At 44.0% G+C, this 17,029-nt stretch overlaps 1 protein-coding gene and 1 long non-coding RNA gene across 2 annotated transcripts in view; one reads left to right on the plus strand and one right to left on the minus strand.

Annotated features, from left to right (window-relative positions):
- Nucleotides 1-17,029, plus strand: part of LOC147001747 (uncharacterized) — a 75,140-nt gene that overhangs the window by 25,059 nt on the left and 33,052 nt on the right. The gene's annotated exons all lie outside the window — the stretch shown is intronic.
- LOC147001749 (eosinophil cationic protein 2) lies at nucleotides 883-1,353 on the minus strand. Its single transcript, XM_085828567.1, has one exon. It carries the CDS (start codon nucleotides 1,351-1,353, stop codon nucleotides 883-885), a length of 471 nt encoding a protein of 156 aa, XP_085684693.1.

Here is a 17,029-nt window from a genome sequence, read left to right on the forward strand (position 1 = left end):
TGTGTGGCTGGTTCTCTTGTTTCTCACAGTCCCATCTTCTACTTTCCTATTCCATGTATTCTACTCCCCTATTTTATACTTTCCTTTAGATTTCATCATTGCTTTTCATCTAAATCCATGTATGGTTACATATAACTACACACACACACACACACACACACACACACACATACACCCCACTTTTAAAAATCCATTGAGGTGGAGAGATATCTCAGCAGTTAAGAACACTGATTGCTCTTGCAGAGGACCTGTGTTTCATTCCTAGTTCCCATGTAGCTAACAAACATCTGTAACCCCAGGGCAGGCCCTCTCATTATTCATCTCTTTCCTGTGCAGATTCCAGTTCCCTTATCTTGGAATCTGTCCTTCTGGTTTGAGTTGAATGTTCTCGTAATTGATCTTTAAGGACAGCTGTACAAGGAAAGGGCAAGGGATAGCCTCATCCAGAGATCCCAATTCCCTGGTCTCCTCTGCCAGCTACCTCTTTCCCACAGTGAAACTTTAGGTAAGATGTTGTGTGGGAACTTTTGGGAAAGATGTCCATTTTTTCTCAGATTCATTTGTTTCTAGGGACTGGGAAGATTCCTAAATTGGTATAAGGCCCTGCCTCAACACACACAACACACACACACACTTTTCTGTGTGTGTCTCTTCCCCTTCCTCTCTCCACAACACTGTCAGACACAAAGATACCAGAGATCTAGATTTGTATGCAAAGGTGTTTATTAGTAAGAAAAGATCTGTTCAGCTAAATTAAAGGTAGTCAGGGACAGGTTTCACGAGGACATGTGCTATATGGAGTGCAGAGAGAGGAACTGTCTCTTCATTACTATGATCTTGCAAGTAGCAGATGAGTGAAGGTGCAAAGTGCTGGCACTGGAGCTAAAATGTCCCATCCAAGTGAACTGGTACCACTGGATACCTGGGACTGTCCTGTGGAGTTCTGGGGTTGCAGGCAACTGTGTAGTACTCCACTGATCTTCTTGGTTGGTATCTGCATTGGGTATAAGGTGTTCTCCTCCGACTTGTGATGTTACAGACAGTTATATGCACCCGAGACGAACTATTATGACAGTTTCTACTTATATTGTCACTGCACAAGCCACTTGGATTACCACACACACCAACAGCATTAGCAAAACTTGTATGAAGAAAAGTATTTAAGCCCTTACATGTTCTTCTAAACCTGTTAATACGCTGCATTTCAACATTACATTGGAGGTTGGCGTTATTATTGATATGCTGGATGGCAAACCACTGGGAAGGGGTTTGTCCCAGGCATGAGGCAAGCATTAGGACAAGTCCTAGCATCATCAGGAGACAAAGTCGGGACTCAAGCAGCTTCGGACCCATGTTTCCTGTGAGGAGAGAAGAGAAGTGACTGCTCCCACCTTGCCTTAGTTTTCCCTTTGTCCTCCTGAAGGCCCTTGCTGTCACTATGGGTTCACAGTGCCACTTTTCCTGGACACTGCTCCATCACCTAACCACCCTGTCCCAGGCATAGACAGTCAGTGTCTTACCCCGTCTGCTTTGTGGATCCCATGGACCTGAGGGCTGGTTGTCCTGGAAATCAGGGATAATGGGTGAGCTCCATTTGGGCCCATAGATATACAGCAGGCTCTGTGGGTGGAGCTGGTGCAGAACCCACAGTTTGGTACATTGTCTGCTTGTGCAACCAGCCTTCTGTTTCTTCACTTGGCCAAGCCATGGTGCTGCTGGCTCCATTGTAAGGACTAAATTCCAAGCCCTCTTGTGCAGGGCAGTTTGAAGTCTGAATTGGAACTCTCCACAGAAATCTCTGTATTGCCTGTTGATTGGCTGTAGGCGTCGTGTCTGTTTTCAGTAAGGAACAGACAAGTTTTGTATTAGCCTGACTACACACTTTAGAAAGCCTTAGGAAGCCGGAATCATAAGAGATATTTACCTTTCTGTCTTGCATCTTTAAAATTATATGATGGTGAGGTCTGCAGAGATGGCTCAGTTGTTAAGAGTACTTGATGCTCTCCAGAGGACCCAAGGTTGGTTTCAGTACTCATGCTGGATGGCTTACAATTGCCTGTAACTCCATCCAGGACATCTCATGTCTTCTAATAGCATCTGTTGGCATGTTCATACACATGTGCACAGACACACAGAGACACATTAGTAAATATAGGTCTTAGAGATCAGCGAGATGATAGTGGTTAAGAGAACTTCCACTCTTCCAGATTCCTCCTCTTCCAGAAGACCCCAGTTTGTCATGCAGAGGCCACAACTTGAGATAACTCTAGGTCCAGGGGAATTGGACACCTGTTTGGTTTTTGTTAGTACCTGTACACACATGGCACATGTGAGTTCAGACACATATAAATGTTAAAAAGGCAAACTTTAAATATTGCATATAGGAACACTGTCATAGTTATAAGAAAACACTGTACTCACGGCATAGTTCATAGTACTTTTCTGATTGTTTTCTGTATAAGATTCCTTTCTACATTTCCATCTACCCTCATTTGTTCCAGAGCTAGTACCAATGGTCTAGTTTTACAACATGGACCCTCAGAAAACATCTCTTTATCTAAGATGCCAGAGTTACTATAAGCCAATGTTAAAAATGGTGCAATAACCCTAAAAGAATTTTGATTTCTGTTTTTCTTCATACTGGAGTTTGAACCAGGCTTTTTGCAATCTAGAGACATGAACTGCTGCTGGTCTACATCCCTAGTGTCACCTAGATAGAGAGTTTGGGCTTCCATAGTTTAAAAGCCTCTCTAAGTTTTTTGTAATCCAAACCTCCCTTGCACTCCCACCCACAGACACATGCCCAGACCTGCTCTCAGTTCTGTTGTGAAGTACAGTCAGAGTTATAGCCCAAGAGTAAGTCTTGGGATTTTCTTTCCAATCTTGATGAATATCATAATAATATCTCAAGAAATACTTTTGCACTTGACCTATAAGCTACAAGACTATTTTGCTTTCCCAATTGATAGATGTTTTTTGTGCAGATTCCATTGATGAGAGATTGTTTCCAAAACTTGGAATTTCTTCAACCCTGGGATCCTCTTGCAATGACTGCTCTTGACCTACTGACTGACAGATGCCCAGTGTCAGTGTAGTATTTGACACAGCTCTGTCAAGTGCTCTGGCTGTCTATGGAAATGACAGTGGACAACATTTATAAAATTGTCACAGGAACCTGTTTTTAGGGACTAATCTTTTGGGGGTCTAAGTAGTGTTGAGTAGGGTATCACTCTGTAGCCTGGGTTTGGTTTCAACTTGCTTAGAAACCCAGATTGGATTCAAATTTTTCTGTCCTTCTGCCTCAGGCTGGAAGTTGTAGGCTCCCAGACTTGCAATTCCAGACCCAGCTTATGAACCAAGTTGTAAGCAGCCTGTGCTGCTGTGAGTGGATGCTCAGCTTTAGGAAGTAAGACTCAGCAGCAAGAAGCTAGGATGCCGTGGGCTTGCCCTTGAAGGATGTTGTGGGACACAGTGCCCTTTCCTGTCCTCCTTTCTTCTGCCATGACCTTGAGCAGCTTTGCTCTAGCACATGCCTCCCATCGTGGGCATTTCTCTACCACAGACCCCCAAACAAGAAAGCCAACTGACGGGATGTTATCCCTGACACTAAAATTAAATGAATGTCTGTTTCCCTTCATAGTTGTTCCCATACACACATGTACACATGCACACACATGCACACATGCACACATATGCACGTGCACCCACATTTATTCAGTGACTCAAAGCACTAGAGAGATTCCTAGATGGAAGGAATCTATGAGATCTTTTATTACAGATCCTTCATTTCACAAAAGAAGACCAGAATCCGGGGTGATGTCCCAGGCTGACACAATATGGGACTGGTGACTCTCCGATCTTAGGGACACACAGCACTCTGACAACTTCAGAGTTGATGTGGAGATCTCCTGCAGAGTGTGCAGTCTCAGAAAGAGAAGAAGAGGCTGAAGCTGGGCGCCTGCAGGAGGCTAAGAATGGTTGGGCTATGAGCTAGCCCAGAGTGAGGTCTATAAGACCTCACTGTGATCAGCAGAGGGCAGGAGAGGGCCTGTAGTCCTGTGCTGGTGTGGGGCCTGGGAAAAGAGGACCTGGCCTGGAGATGGCCTCATTTCTTCCTGAAACACAGAAAACACAGATGTGGATGTTCTTCCCACTGGAACCTTCTCAACTAGAGTCTCTTTACTAGACTAAGAATGTTGTAACTCTCAATGGACTGCCCAGCCTCCTCACTCTGTTAATAGGGTAACCGGTAATGGTGTGTGTGGGGTGCTGCTTCACTCTGAAATGAGAGATCATCCCAGTGGGGTTGTGCTTCAATGATCAGCAGCCTTCCCCTTTGATGACACTGTCCTGGGATACAGCTGTTTAGAACACTCTAGAGATGAAAGCAGTTAGGATAAGTCCTGAGGACAGTCATTTAGAGGCTGCATGTTGGTCTCTAGGAAACCCTTGCTCTTGACTCCTTCCCTAACCTACAAGGCTTTTATTCTCAGTTTTATCAATAAAATACTCTCTTCAGTTTCATGGTGCTTTGGGGGAATCAAGGGGTCAGGAGCTCTGGTCCTGTTCAGTGTATGGCCCTTACCCAGCACAAGGCTGTAGGTGCCACCAACTGTCCAACTTCTGTCTGATTTGCCTCAGCCAGGCCACTCTCTTTGAACCAGTACTATTCTTGGCATTGCCTCCCAAGTGCTGGATTACTGAATAAACTTCCCACCTTCTCAGGGGCTGAGGACTGTTTTTGGTTTGTTTTATTTGTTTGTTTTCTGAGCAACAGTTCTCACTATTTAGCCCTGGGTGGCTTGGAATTTGCTATGTAGATCAGGCTGGCCTCAGAATCAGACAGAGCCCCTTGATTCTGATTCTCAAGTGTTGGGGTAAAAGCTTGTGCCACTATGTCTGATGCCACTGAAAAAAGCTTCTCGTTCAGATTCTGTTGGGCACAGCATCTGGGAAATTTAGATCCACACTGTGTAGACTTTCTGATTTCTCACAAGGCAGAAATAAAGATTACTTTTATGTTGAAAACTGTAAATACTTATGTATTTATGTATGTATGTATTTATTTAATGTATGTAAGTACACTGTCACCAATTTCACACAGACCAGAAGTGAGCATCAGATTCCATTATAGATGAGTCACCATGTGTTTTCTGGGAATCAAACTCAGGAATCCTGTAAGAGCAGTCAGTGCTCTTAGCCAGTGAGCCATCTCTCTCAAAAACAGTAAATCTTTATATTTGTAGTTAATTTAAAAACATAAAAGGCACAGTGTAGTTCAGCCAGAAAACAGGTAGGGGCATCAGGTCTCTGCTCCTACTTAGTGACCTTATCCTTTGCTTTGTAGTTCATGGCCACATCGTCCCCCTTTACTGTGACTGTGAACTTGCAGGAAGAACAGTATAGACCTAGGCACACAAACAGGTCAGCTAGTGGAAATTAGCTAAGCCTATCACAACATTGCTATGGACAACATGTTTGAAGAAGCTGTCTGTCCTAGCAAACATGACCTGATTGCCAGGCTTTTGTGTTAAATAAAAAGCAGCTACTTCACTCAGGGTGTAGGAGGGACAAACAGGGTTAGCATACTAGCACTGGTTGCCTGTTCAGGCCTGTTCCATTCATCTTCTATTTTCTTTCTCCTGCCAGATCATCTCCTTGGAGTTGTGGTTCTTTAAAGTTTCTTGTTTTCTCAGCATGTCCTTCAGGCCACCTTGAGTCTTTTGCCTTTTTCCTCCCAAAGTATTGGAATCATGGAAGGAGCAATTGACCCAAATGGAATTTGCATTGGTGTAAGTGAGCTCTCTTGCTGATTTGCAGTGGTATGGAGTGTTAAGAGATGGTGAGATGGCTCATCTTGGAAAGTACTGAGAAGAGGGGTGGGTAATGAATGAGATCTCAGTGGAATAAGGGCAGCTTATGCCTGAAACCTTATATACTTGCATGAGCTGTCCTTAAATACCTTTCTGTAATCATGAATGTTCATGTGATAATAACAAAACCATACAACATGGGTTCTAGTTTAAAGTTTATTATAAAATCATCCTCTCTTGTGCCTTGAAACTCCCTCTTCCTTCAAAAAAACAAAAAAAAAAAAAAAAAAGAAGGAAAAGAAAAATGTTGTCATTCTGTTGTCCCCAGAACATGTTAGATAAAAGGCACTAAGCAATAAGGTGTTGTTATGGGTTAACAAGGCGTTTATCAGAACTCAGATGGTGAAAGCAGAATCCATTACTTCACCACCCCTCTATCTCTTCTGTCTTGGTCTATCTTCAGGCAGAATTCCCACACTCATTGGTAAGAAATTGGTTTTGTGGCAATCTTTCTGGAATCAGCCCACTGATACCAGTGAGACCAGCAGAGAGGTGATGTCACCTGTGGACTGAAGCTAGGATAAATCCTGGAAGGACTCCCAGGGTGGGGTTGTCTTTTATTCTCATTTTATACTCTAGTACCACAAGGTTGGGCAGATAAGCAAGCAAGAGATTACAGAAGTATCCCTGGCAGTCAGCAGGTTAAATGTAGCAGACCCTTGCCATTTCTCCAGGCCATTCTGTTTCAGGTAGCAGGTGAAGTCATGGTTGACCAACAGGCAGTACAAACAGTATCAGTAAATCAAGTATATAACTAAATAAACCAATAAGTCTATATCTAGTAATTGATCTTTTCTAGCATATTCTACTCCAGTGGCAGCAGGGCCAAACCCTACTGTCTCAAGAATGAGAGGAGCGGGTAAGGTCTCCATCTTTGTCCCTCAACACTCTCAAGACAATGTTTCTGAGTGTCAAGGGTCTCCCAGTGATAGAACTGTGGATCCCAGGAGCAAGAGGCTGTCGCTGATTACATCATGTGTGCACCAATAACCCTGGTGGTCCATCAACTCTTCTGTGGTAGCTGTGTGTCAGCTCTTCTCTTTCCACTGCTTATGTGTATGAAGCCATCTTTATATAATTCAACAGAATAATGATGTAGAACAGTACAGATAAAAATCAGATTTGGAATCAAGATGTCAGCCTCTAAAGAGATTTTGAAAATATAATCCAGCATCAATTTCTCTTATTTATCTTTTTGTTTGGAAAAGGATGTGTTTACTAGCCAGATCTGGTGACACATGTTCCCCTAGACATGGCAGAGTTGTGTTCAGAGTGTTAGGCATCGCAGACAGCTCTGGGGTCTGTGGAAGACCTCGTTCTGGAGTCTGTGGTCCACACAGAGTCCAGGGGTGTCAGGTTCTCAGGCTTGGACACTGCAGATGCCACTGGATGACCCTGTAGAGCTGAGACCAAAGAAGGGGTGACTGGGAGAGGGGAAGCTCAGGCAGACTCTGGTCTAGGGCCTGAAGGAAAATTTCCAGGAGGAGGGAGTGCTGGCTCAGTTCCCATGGGGAGGAGAGTGTCTGCCTAGTTCTGCTGGCTTCCTCAGTGGGCAGGTTGATGGTGGTGGTGGCTGGGAACCAGAGAGATCTCCTGGTGGGAGGTTCTGAGCAAGCACCTCCTTACAGGAATGTCTGCTCCATTGCTTCAGCTCAGCAAGTCTGATGGAAAGAGGCAGTTAATGGTTTTAAGGCATTTATTGTAGGAAGGCAGAGATAGGGAGAGAGCAGGGAAGCAGAGGTCCTGGCAACTTGAACTTTACTTGACCCTTATTCAAAATGGAAGTCTTAATATAAATTGATGCAGGTGTCTCTCTTTTGTTGGGTTCCATCCCAGGCATAATGTATAAAAGTAAATATCATAAGGGGTTATACACAGATGCAGGAAGTGCTGCTGTGTGGTTGGTTCAGTTTTAAGTTTATGTGGGCACCTATATAAAGCATTTCTATTGACTTTTATCATGATTTCCAAGGGCACAGAACATAAAAGAATATTTAATCAATTTGGCATGAGAAAATTTTCTAGTTACAACAGAAACAACACATGAGAAAGTTTCCTTATAATATTAGTAACAGCACAAAATAACAGGTTAGCCAGGAAACAGTTACCTAGGCCTGATATTTTCACTTAGGCCTTAACATTCCATCTTGGCCTTGCTATTTTTACCTAGGTCTTAACAATGTGAATCCTGCTACTAAGGAATATGGACATAAGGTGAGGGTGGAGTGAGGTGGTGGACCAACCAGCAAAAGCCCTTGCTATTCATGTTTGGCAAACCGAATTTGATTCCTAGGACCTATGTAAAGATGGAAAAGGAGAATAGATTCCACAAAGCTAACCTATGTCTTCCACATCCCCCCATAACACTAAACAGAAATTAAAGAGGGATTGGAGAGAGGATTCAGTGGTTAATGGTAGGGGTAAATTGTTAATCTGCTCTGAGCTCCCAGTGGGAGCATTCATAGCTCTGTAGTCGCTCAAGAGACCTGGACTCATGAATGAAAGACACACACATGCCGGCTGATTTTTGATATGCCTTACTAGCTCAGTGGTTGGGCACTTCCAAACCTCCCTGTGGCAAGCACACACTCCCTCTGGTATTCCAGAGTTAACACTTTCTATATCCCAACATCTCATCCTTTCTGTTGGGAATTGGTTTTAATGCTTTGTCTTAATTAGGTTCCCAAAATCACACAGGAATCTGTGTGTCCAAACACTGAGGGCCCCTGACCCCAGTTGTTTTCAGAAGGTAGTGGAGGAAGTCTTTGAAGTTAAGTCTTGAGGCTCCATAGCCTAGCCTCATGCCTGGCTCATTGTCTGCTTTCTGAGTGTGGATGTAATGTGACTAGCTCTTTTCCTACTAGTATGACTTCCATGTCTGCTGTCATAACTTTGACAGATGCTGGACTGTGTCCCAGTGTCTGCCTGGAGCTGTAAGTCTAAATAACCCATTCTCATACAAGTTGGTTTTGCCCTATTTTATCACAGCAGTGATAAAAGGCACTGCTAATGATCTGAATTTGAGCTGCACAATCCATATGGCAGAAGGCGGGAACCAACTGCTGTAAGTTGTCCATTGACCTCCACATACATGACCTCACACAGTGTGCTGTGGTATGTGTGCACCCACCAACACAATAAACGTAAACCATGATAATGAAGCAAAACAGCAAACAAAAACATGGATAATAAACAAAGGATCTCACAACCTCCCTTAAACCCCAAGAGCTACCGGCCAGATTCAGACCATTGCCTGTAACATCTGCTTCTCAGAGAGATTACAGTGTGGGAGAGCCTAAGCCACCCTAGCTACATAGAAGGAAGAGAGCAAAGGGAGAAAATGCCAACACCTGTCTCAGAGATTAGCATGGCCATGTATAAACATGAGATGGAATGTCTCTGTCTCCATTTCCTATGGACTCTGCTAGGATCACTCCAGAAAGTTCAGGTTAAAGATCAGACAGACACACAACCTCCTTTTCTAGATGTTCGACCTGACTTTCCTGTGAGTCCAGCAGGTACAGTCACAGCCCTGTCTCCAGGACACACAGACCTTATCTCCTACCTCACCTCAGAATACTAACTCTATCTGTTTTCTTCAGTTCCAGAGACGAGGTGCCCAATGTTATGACAAGCTGTGCGTCCCCAAAGCTGAGTAGCTAAGGCTGGTTTCTGCTTCTGTTGCCAAAACTGTCTGGCCCTATTGTTGGAAGACGTTTTATAGCTCGAGTTCAGAGGTCAATGTTTGCTTGTCTTTTTCACACTGAAGTTGTTTTCTTTAAGGAGGTCAAGACATTCCTTCACTGGACTAAATTTCCTTTTTCATTTGTCATTAACATTCATCCTGGTCACATGCAGACACTTGTTATGTGGTAAGTGTACAGTGCCCGGTGTGGGTGCTTCTCCTTCTAACTTTTTTCTATCCAAATTCTCCTGTCTTTTCACTAAATTTTATTTTAAGTGTATGGGTGTTTTGTTTTGTTTTGTTTTGTTTTGTTTTTCCGTGAAATTCTCCACAACACAAATTGCTCTAAAATTTTCCCTGCTTCACTCGCTCTCCTTCTGCTTTATAAGAGCTGTTCCAACTGCCAGCATCCTCCCTCCTCCTGATTTTTCATAACAAGGGGTCATTTCACATAGAAATCCTGGGAGGTGAGCTGCAAAGAATGAGTTTGGACAAGTGATGTGTGTATCTGATGGAGAGTTTTCAGTAAGTGAGCAATGGGAAACTTGAGCTGTTGTGGGCTAAGACTTGGCACCCCTACCTACATGAAAGCCATAGGACAAAATATGGAGTTTTTTTCTCTCCTATCATGTGGGTCACAGGGAAAGAACTCAGGTCTCTATGCTTGGTCGCATTACCATTATCCACTGAGCCATCTCATCAGCCAGTCACCACAGACACAGAATGTCCTAATCTATGTATTCGTATGTACATTCGGGGTTATACCTCAACTATGGAAACTTTCCCCAGAGAATAGATCTACTCAATTAAGGGAAATAAATGGAGTCTGGGAGGGATCTATGAGGTGGGTGGCAGACTTTAAAAGCCTCCATGGAGCCTCACAGTTTTTTGTCTCCAACAAGTCTGGATGAAATGGGGTAATTTTTCTTCTCTTTGACCTCCCCGTGCTATGATTGAACCTAATAAATGTCCACGCTCCCTGAGTTACATTCCAGGCCTGTAACTTCATTCATCTGCTACAACAGCAACAAGGCAAGTGGCAATTTGAGACACCATAGTCAGTTTGGCTGCTACAAGATTGGTCCTTGAGAATTGCTGAGAGAATGCTTTCAAGACTAGGAATATCTATCTGAAAGCGAAAAGGAAGTGTCTCACTTCACACTGCATACTCGGGACAGTTTACTCATTTAAAGACTGATGTCAAGCTGTTATCTACCTGCACAAATACCATTAGTAGATAACAGGTTAAGCTACCTGACAGGTAGCATTTACCAAAACAGCCAAGCACTACACTGAAGACCTACAAGTAAATAAGGCTCAGGATCCACCAGAGAATTGAAAGATGGACAAGAAGAGCCGTATCACGTGATAATGATTGGCTTCCTGTGTGTTTACAGGTGTCCCTTTCTGTGTCAGAGTTAGCTTAGAAAGAGAAGTTGTCCAAAGACAGTATGCAACTTAACACATCCCCAGTCCTTCTAAGGCTTCTGGTTAAAAGCCCTGGTTTGACAGCACCAGTTTGGGGATCCACGGGATGAATTCCTTCACACATTATGTCTCTGACTCACATTTAGTCTCAGAAATGAGATCTGTTCCAGGAGACCTTCACAAGCATGAAGCATCCACTGGAAGAAGTACTACCTCAATAAATTCTGAGATCTAGTGTGGTTAAGATCAATATCAACCATCTCTCTCCCTTCCTAGCCTTGCACAGACATGCTCTCCACCATAGGCATGTGACCTCTATTTCAGGCTCCATCCATGCAGGAGAGTTTGAAGTTTCATCCCAACACTTGTTAGCTGGCCTTAAATGGTTATTCCTTCCTCTAACTCTACCCACTGAGGAACTTCTCAATTCTGCATTTCATCAAGTAGGCATTTCATGCCTAGTCTGCCTGGTTATCCTACATGAGAGGTGACAGGTCTGCTCCAACTTTTCAATTCTATGGCCTTATCTTGAACCCACAAGAGCTCTGCATGGGTGCCTGCTAGGTAACCTATGGAAATTAGCATTCCATCTTCAAGCACCTGAACCTATAGGTCTCCATAAACTTCTATCTTTGATTGTGGATTATCTTATTTAAATAAAAACCACACAGTCTGGAAGGACAAAGAAGAAATGTAGTGTATGGACAGGAAAGAAGGCTCTTCCATTGAGAGCATTTGTTTATCTACCAGAGGACCCAGAGGCAGCTAACAATCCTATTAATGAGTCTCTGGGTTGAACACCATGCCCTCTTCTGGCTTCTGGAGGAATTGCATGCATTTGGTGCACAGATGTGGTTATGGTGGGATTTCTAGAGCCCCCACTGGGTGCCTGTGGGGGCCTGCCCCTGGTGCCTGGCTAGCTTGCTTTTTGCAGGTTTTGCTGTTACCAAGTGCGGATTGCAGCAGGCAAAACATACATATAATAAAAAAAAATAGCAACGCTCCAATTTCAAACAAATAAAGAAAATCCAAAAAGGCACCAAATGTGTAGTCACACTAATATTACCTAAAAAGAAAGCCATGTCTCAACATGCCTGGGAAACCTCAACATGGGTAGTTGGGAAGTCTTTTCCTGGAAAGTCAGTATTTCTGCTTTACAGTTATCACCAATGCTGTATTTCAAGGAAATGAGAGACAGATAGCTCTAGGTTTCCTGATTTCTTATGAACCCCAAATGAATATTCATTTCCTAAGAAGCTTTAGAGTAATACAGTTGTGACTCTCAGAAGTAGTGACACAAGCGCTGCCCCTTCTCACACCTGGGAGACCTATGTTTACTGCCCCTCACCCCCACCATCATAAGGGCGGTTGCTTTTGCATGGGTCGAAAACTTAAGGGCCAGTCCCAGTTAGCTAGAAAAGTCCTGAAGTTACTTTTTCAGGACAGGATGACTGAAAGTGTGATGGACCTGCCTTTCCTACACCCTTAGGATCTTAGTGTGTGTGCAGGGGTGGGGGTGGGTGGCATGACACTTCTCCCCTTCCAGGGCCCCTCTCTCTCCCTCCTCTAGTATCCCCAGCCCTCCCCAACATATGGTCTGTTCTCCCTGAGTATCCACCAGTTAGGTCCTCTGAGTTGGAGGAGAATTTTGTCTCCCACTAAGCTTGCCATACCCCAAACACCATTTGTGAGAGCTAGTCCCTTTCAAATGTCTCCCTGTACAAAAACTGAACGTAGAAAGAAAGGAAACAATCTCCAAGCAGATGTCTGACCATCCCCACTGGCAGACTGGCAGCATGAGATTACAGGGTCCTAGGAGCCCCAACCCCGTTCTGGGGCCCCACACCTGTGAACCTGTGGTGCTTTCATGCCAGCTTCTGAATTACCCCAGGTCGCCCTGTACCCCGCATGATTAGGACCCCTTAGTCAGGGAGTGCAGCGGAGAACAACGATATAGGTATAAATATTGAGCCAGGACATTGAAGCGCCGGCTCCTCCCATACCCCCCCCCCCACACACACACACATTCTCCAGGCACACTCTGGGCTGCTCTGCACGCCCCATCTAGTCCTGCTGCTTCCCGCGCAGTGCTCATCCGGAGGTGCCCCAGCAACCTTTTCCTTGCTAAGACTGCAGGAGCCCTGCTGGGGAAGAAAAGTAACTTGTTTTTTCTCTGAGAAACCCGGCTGGATAAGGCAGCCAGGGCGAGTGAAGGGGAGGGAGGAGCTGGTGGAACCCGGTGGAAGTCTCCTGGGCAGTCTGATCACACTTTCTCCTTGTCCTCCTGTCTCCTCCTCCTCCTCCTTCTTGGTGCTGAGATTGTGGGTGGACTATGTAATCACTGAGGAGGGGGAAGAGGAGGGATCAGAGCTCTCCTGTAGTGTTGGCGCGGAGAGGCTTGGCGACTTGGCCAGGCGGAGTTTCACTGCTGCTGTGCCTGAGATCCATCCTTGTAGCCTGGAGGCCACGAGTCCGACTCCATGCCTCCCCGAGGCCTGTAAGGCAGCGAGTGTGCATCCCGGTTCCACTGTGAAGCGCCGGCAGCCTGCAGCCAGCATGGAGGACAGCCTGAGTCGCTCTGATCAGCAGTATGAGTGCATGAAAGGAGATTGGCTAAAGCGCCTATGGGAAGGTGTTCAAGGCCCTCAACTTGAAGAAAGGCTGCCTCTTCCTGAATCTGAAGTGCCTGTGAGTGCAGACCAGTGAGGAGGGCATTATCCCCCTGTGTGGGAGAGAGAGAGAGAGAGAGAGAGAGAGAGAGAGAGAGAGAGAGAGAGAGAGAGAGAGAGAGAGAATGGGATGGAACAGTAGGTGTGTCAGTCTCTGGGTGGCCTTTCCTTCAATCTCTGCTCCTTTCTTTATCTCTGCATTTTCTTTTGAGAGAAGTAATTCTGAATTAGTATTTTTGAGGCAGTTAACTGGCCCCACTCTTCAACTGTGGCCATGCATATCCACTGAATATGGTTTGTATAGTTCCTACCTGCCCTTTGTTTGGTATTTAGGCTAATGTCCTCCATGTTGCGTCCTGGGAATCTCTTGGGTCCCTGGCATCTGGGACTTTATAGTGGCTACAAACACTTCCCCCTCCCCCATGGCTACAGACCTCCTTTCAAATGAGTTACCCTCTGTACTTCTTCCCTATCTCCTCCCATATCTGAACCAGCCCACTCTTACCTCTTACTCTTCTCTCCATCCCAGATCCTTCTCTCCTCCTATCTCCAAACATTCTTGTCTTCCCCCTTCTGAGTAGGACAGAAACATCCACATTTTGTGTGGTCTTCCGTCTTTCTGGGTTACATATTGTGTGTGAATTGTTTCATGAGCATTCCATGCAGTTTTTTGACTAACATCTACTTATCAAAAGTACATACCATGTGTGTCCTTTTGTGACTGGGATACTACACTCAAGATGATATTTCAATTTCAACTTCCAACCATTGGTCTTCAAATTTCATGAAGTCTTTTTTTTTTAATAGCTATATAGTACTCCACTGTACAATGTACCATATTTTCTGTATCCATTCCTCTGTTGAGAGACATCTGGGTTGTTTTCATCTTCTGATTATTATATAATAAGGCTGCTATTAATATACTGGTGCATATTCCTTTTAATGTATTGGAGAATCTTTTGCTTATATGCACCATAGTGGCATAGCTGCATTTAAGGTAGAAATATTTCCAACTTTCATCAGCTGTCAGTTGAGTTTTGATCTTAGCCAATCTGACTACTGTGAAGTGGAATCTCAGGATCAGTTTTATTTGAATTTCCTTGATGACTAAAGATGTTGAACATTTCTTTAAGTACATCTCAGCCATTCAAGATTCCTCAGTTGAGAATTTTCTGTTTATCTCTGTACCCTATTCATTAATAGGGTTATTTGGTTCTCTGGAGTGTAACTTCTTGAGTTCTTTGTATATTTTGGATATTAGCCCTCTATCAGATATAGGGTTGGTAAAGATGTTTTCTCAGTATGTGCATTGCCATTTTGTCCTATTGGCACTATAAGAAGGTGTGGCACTGTTGGAGTAGATGTGACATTGTGTCAAGACCCTCAACCTAGCTGCTTTGAAATTAGTGTTATATTAGCAGCCTTCAGATGAAGATGTAGGACTCTCAGATTCTCCTGGACCATGCCTTTCTGGATGCTAGTATGTTGCCACCTTGTTGATACTGGATTGATCCTCTGAATATGTAAGGCATCCCCATTAAACTGTAGGGGAAGCTGCAGTGCAAGGAGATTTGGAGGAGTCCCAAAGACCTCCTTGTACAACTAGCCATGGAGTTTGTTCATCAGATATCCATCTGCAGGAGTCAGGGTGTTGTTCACAGTCATGTCTCTTATCTGAGCTTTGGAAAATCACCTGCCTGGGGGGCCAGAAGCTCCCATGGGTATCTGCTGATGCAGAGCTGGAAAAGCTCTAATAAGAACTCAGGCTGATTCACAGAGTCCTAAAGGGAGACATAGGCAATACACAGATTCTGAACAAAATGGCAAAATACCCCAAATCTGAGTTCCCAAGGCTGATTGTTCAGATTAGAAAAGAGAATAGAAAAAATGGAGGGGGACACCAGTAAGGGCCATTGGGAAGAAGGGAGGCCAGGTGCTCCTGTTGGTCATGAACTCTGCTGAGAGTTCACACCAAATTTCAGTGTGGATTATGAAGGTAGAAAATGCTCAATTTGTTTTATTACATTCACCCTATTTGGGCTGATAATCCATGCAAGGAGACTGAGAAAGGTCTAAGGTTTCCACCATTCTTGAAGCCACTACTCTTTTTCAGGTCCCCAGAAGGTGGAGATTAACAATGAGTTGACCAAACAGGGTCCTTGAAACATTAGCAGATCTGCTTCAGGTGGCAGATCTTGGAAGTTTATGAGTCAACCAGGAAACAGGATTTTCTTAAGTATACCTGTCTGTGTTCATGGCTCATTTCCACATAAGGCAGACTAAATTTCAGGGGCAGCTCTGTGTACACTGGAAAATCCAAGAGGTAATTTTTATTTGTTTTTCAGAAACCACAGTCACTTTGTAGGCAGGCTGACAGTTATAAGATAAATTGAACTCATTGTGTTGTCAAGCCTGTAACAAATCCTAGATCTCTTGTTACTCTTTCTGTGATCTGCTTAGCTTCCTAGAATAGCCCTGCATTTATGCATTATCTACAAAGATATTGGAATTAAAGAGTTTTTTAACTCATAGCCAGCTGCATATTTCAATGTGGATTTTGAAACCAGAACATGCTAGCCTTTTTAGGATGCACTCCTAATATTCATCTCAATGAATACTGGAAACTATGCCACTCTGCTTGTGAGTAGCCTGTATAACATGGGAAACAGAATTAACTCGAGTCTCTTTCTTTAACTCTTACCAGTCTGGGTCAGAAAATGGTGTCCGGCCTTAATGTGTAGTGGGATGATTTGTGCCAAATTATGTAAGCTATTAGATTACATCTTAGCATGAACAGTTTCATTAGGAAAAGTGTCAACCTATTGTGATGGACAGAGTATGGTAGAGGACAAGGCCCTGCTCTTCATCTTGAAAAGTTGACAGAGAAGATGCCTCCAGATGAATGTCTGTCCAGCTATTCATGCCATATTTCAGGTAGTTTTCAAGCTTTGGAATTACACAGAACCTTTAGGATTCTGGCTGGGTACTTCAAATTCAGTTATTGAAGAAGTTAAAGTGTCCCTTCTGTACGGTGTGGGGCTTCTTTAAACTCAGAAGATTGATATTAGCATGGGGAAGAAATCATGTCTTTGAAAGAGTGTAATTCAAAGCTACTTTTGAAGACTCTCTGTGATGGGTAAATCCTAAGCCTTTCAGGATGCATTGACTGCAAAGGCTCACCATCAGGTTAGTACTGTGTCCTGTGCCTTCATGTTAAACCCTATTTGCTAGCAATAGACGATGAATTTAGGTGAGTCCCATTTGAGTATATCAGAGTGGAAGGGAAAGAGAAACTTGGATAAGGACAGGAGAGTCTGATGTAGGCTAGAATCTCTTCACAAGACACATACATAGTGGTCAATGTAATGGTTTTT

This window comes from Mus caroli, unplaced genomic scaffold (genome assembly GCF_978045245.1).
Source record: "Mus caroli unplaced genomic scaffold, Mus_caroli_1 scaffold_12, whole genome shotgun sequence".
NCBI classification, from domain to species: Eukaryota; Metazoa; Chordata; class Mammalia; order Rodentia; family Muridae; genus Mus; species Mus caroli.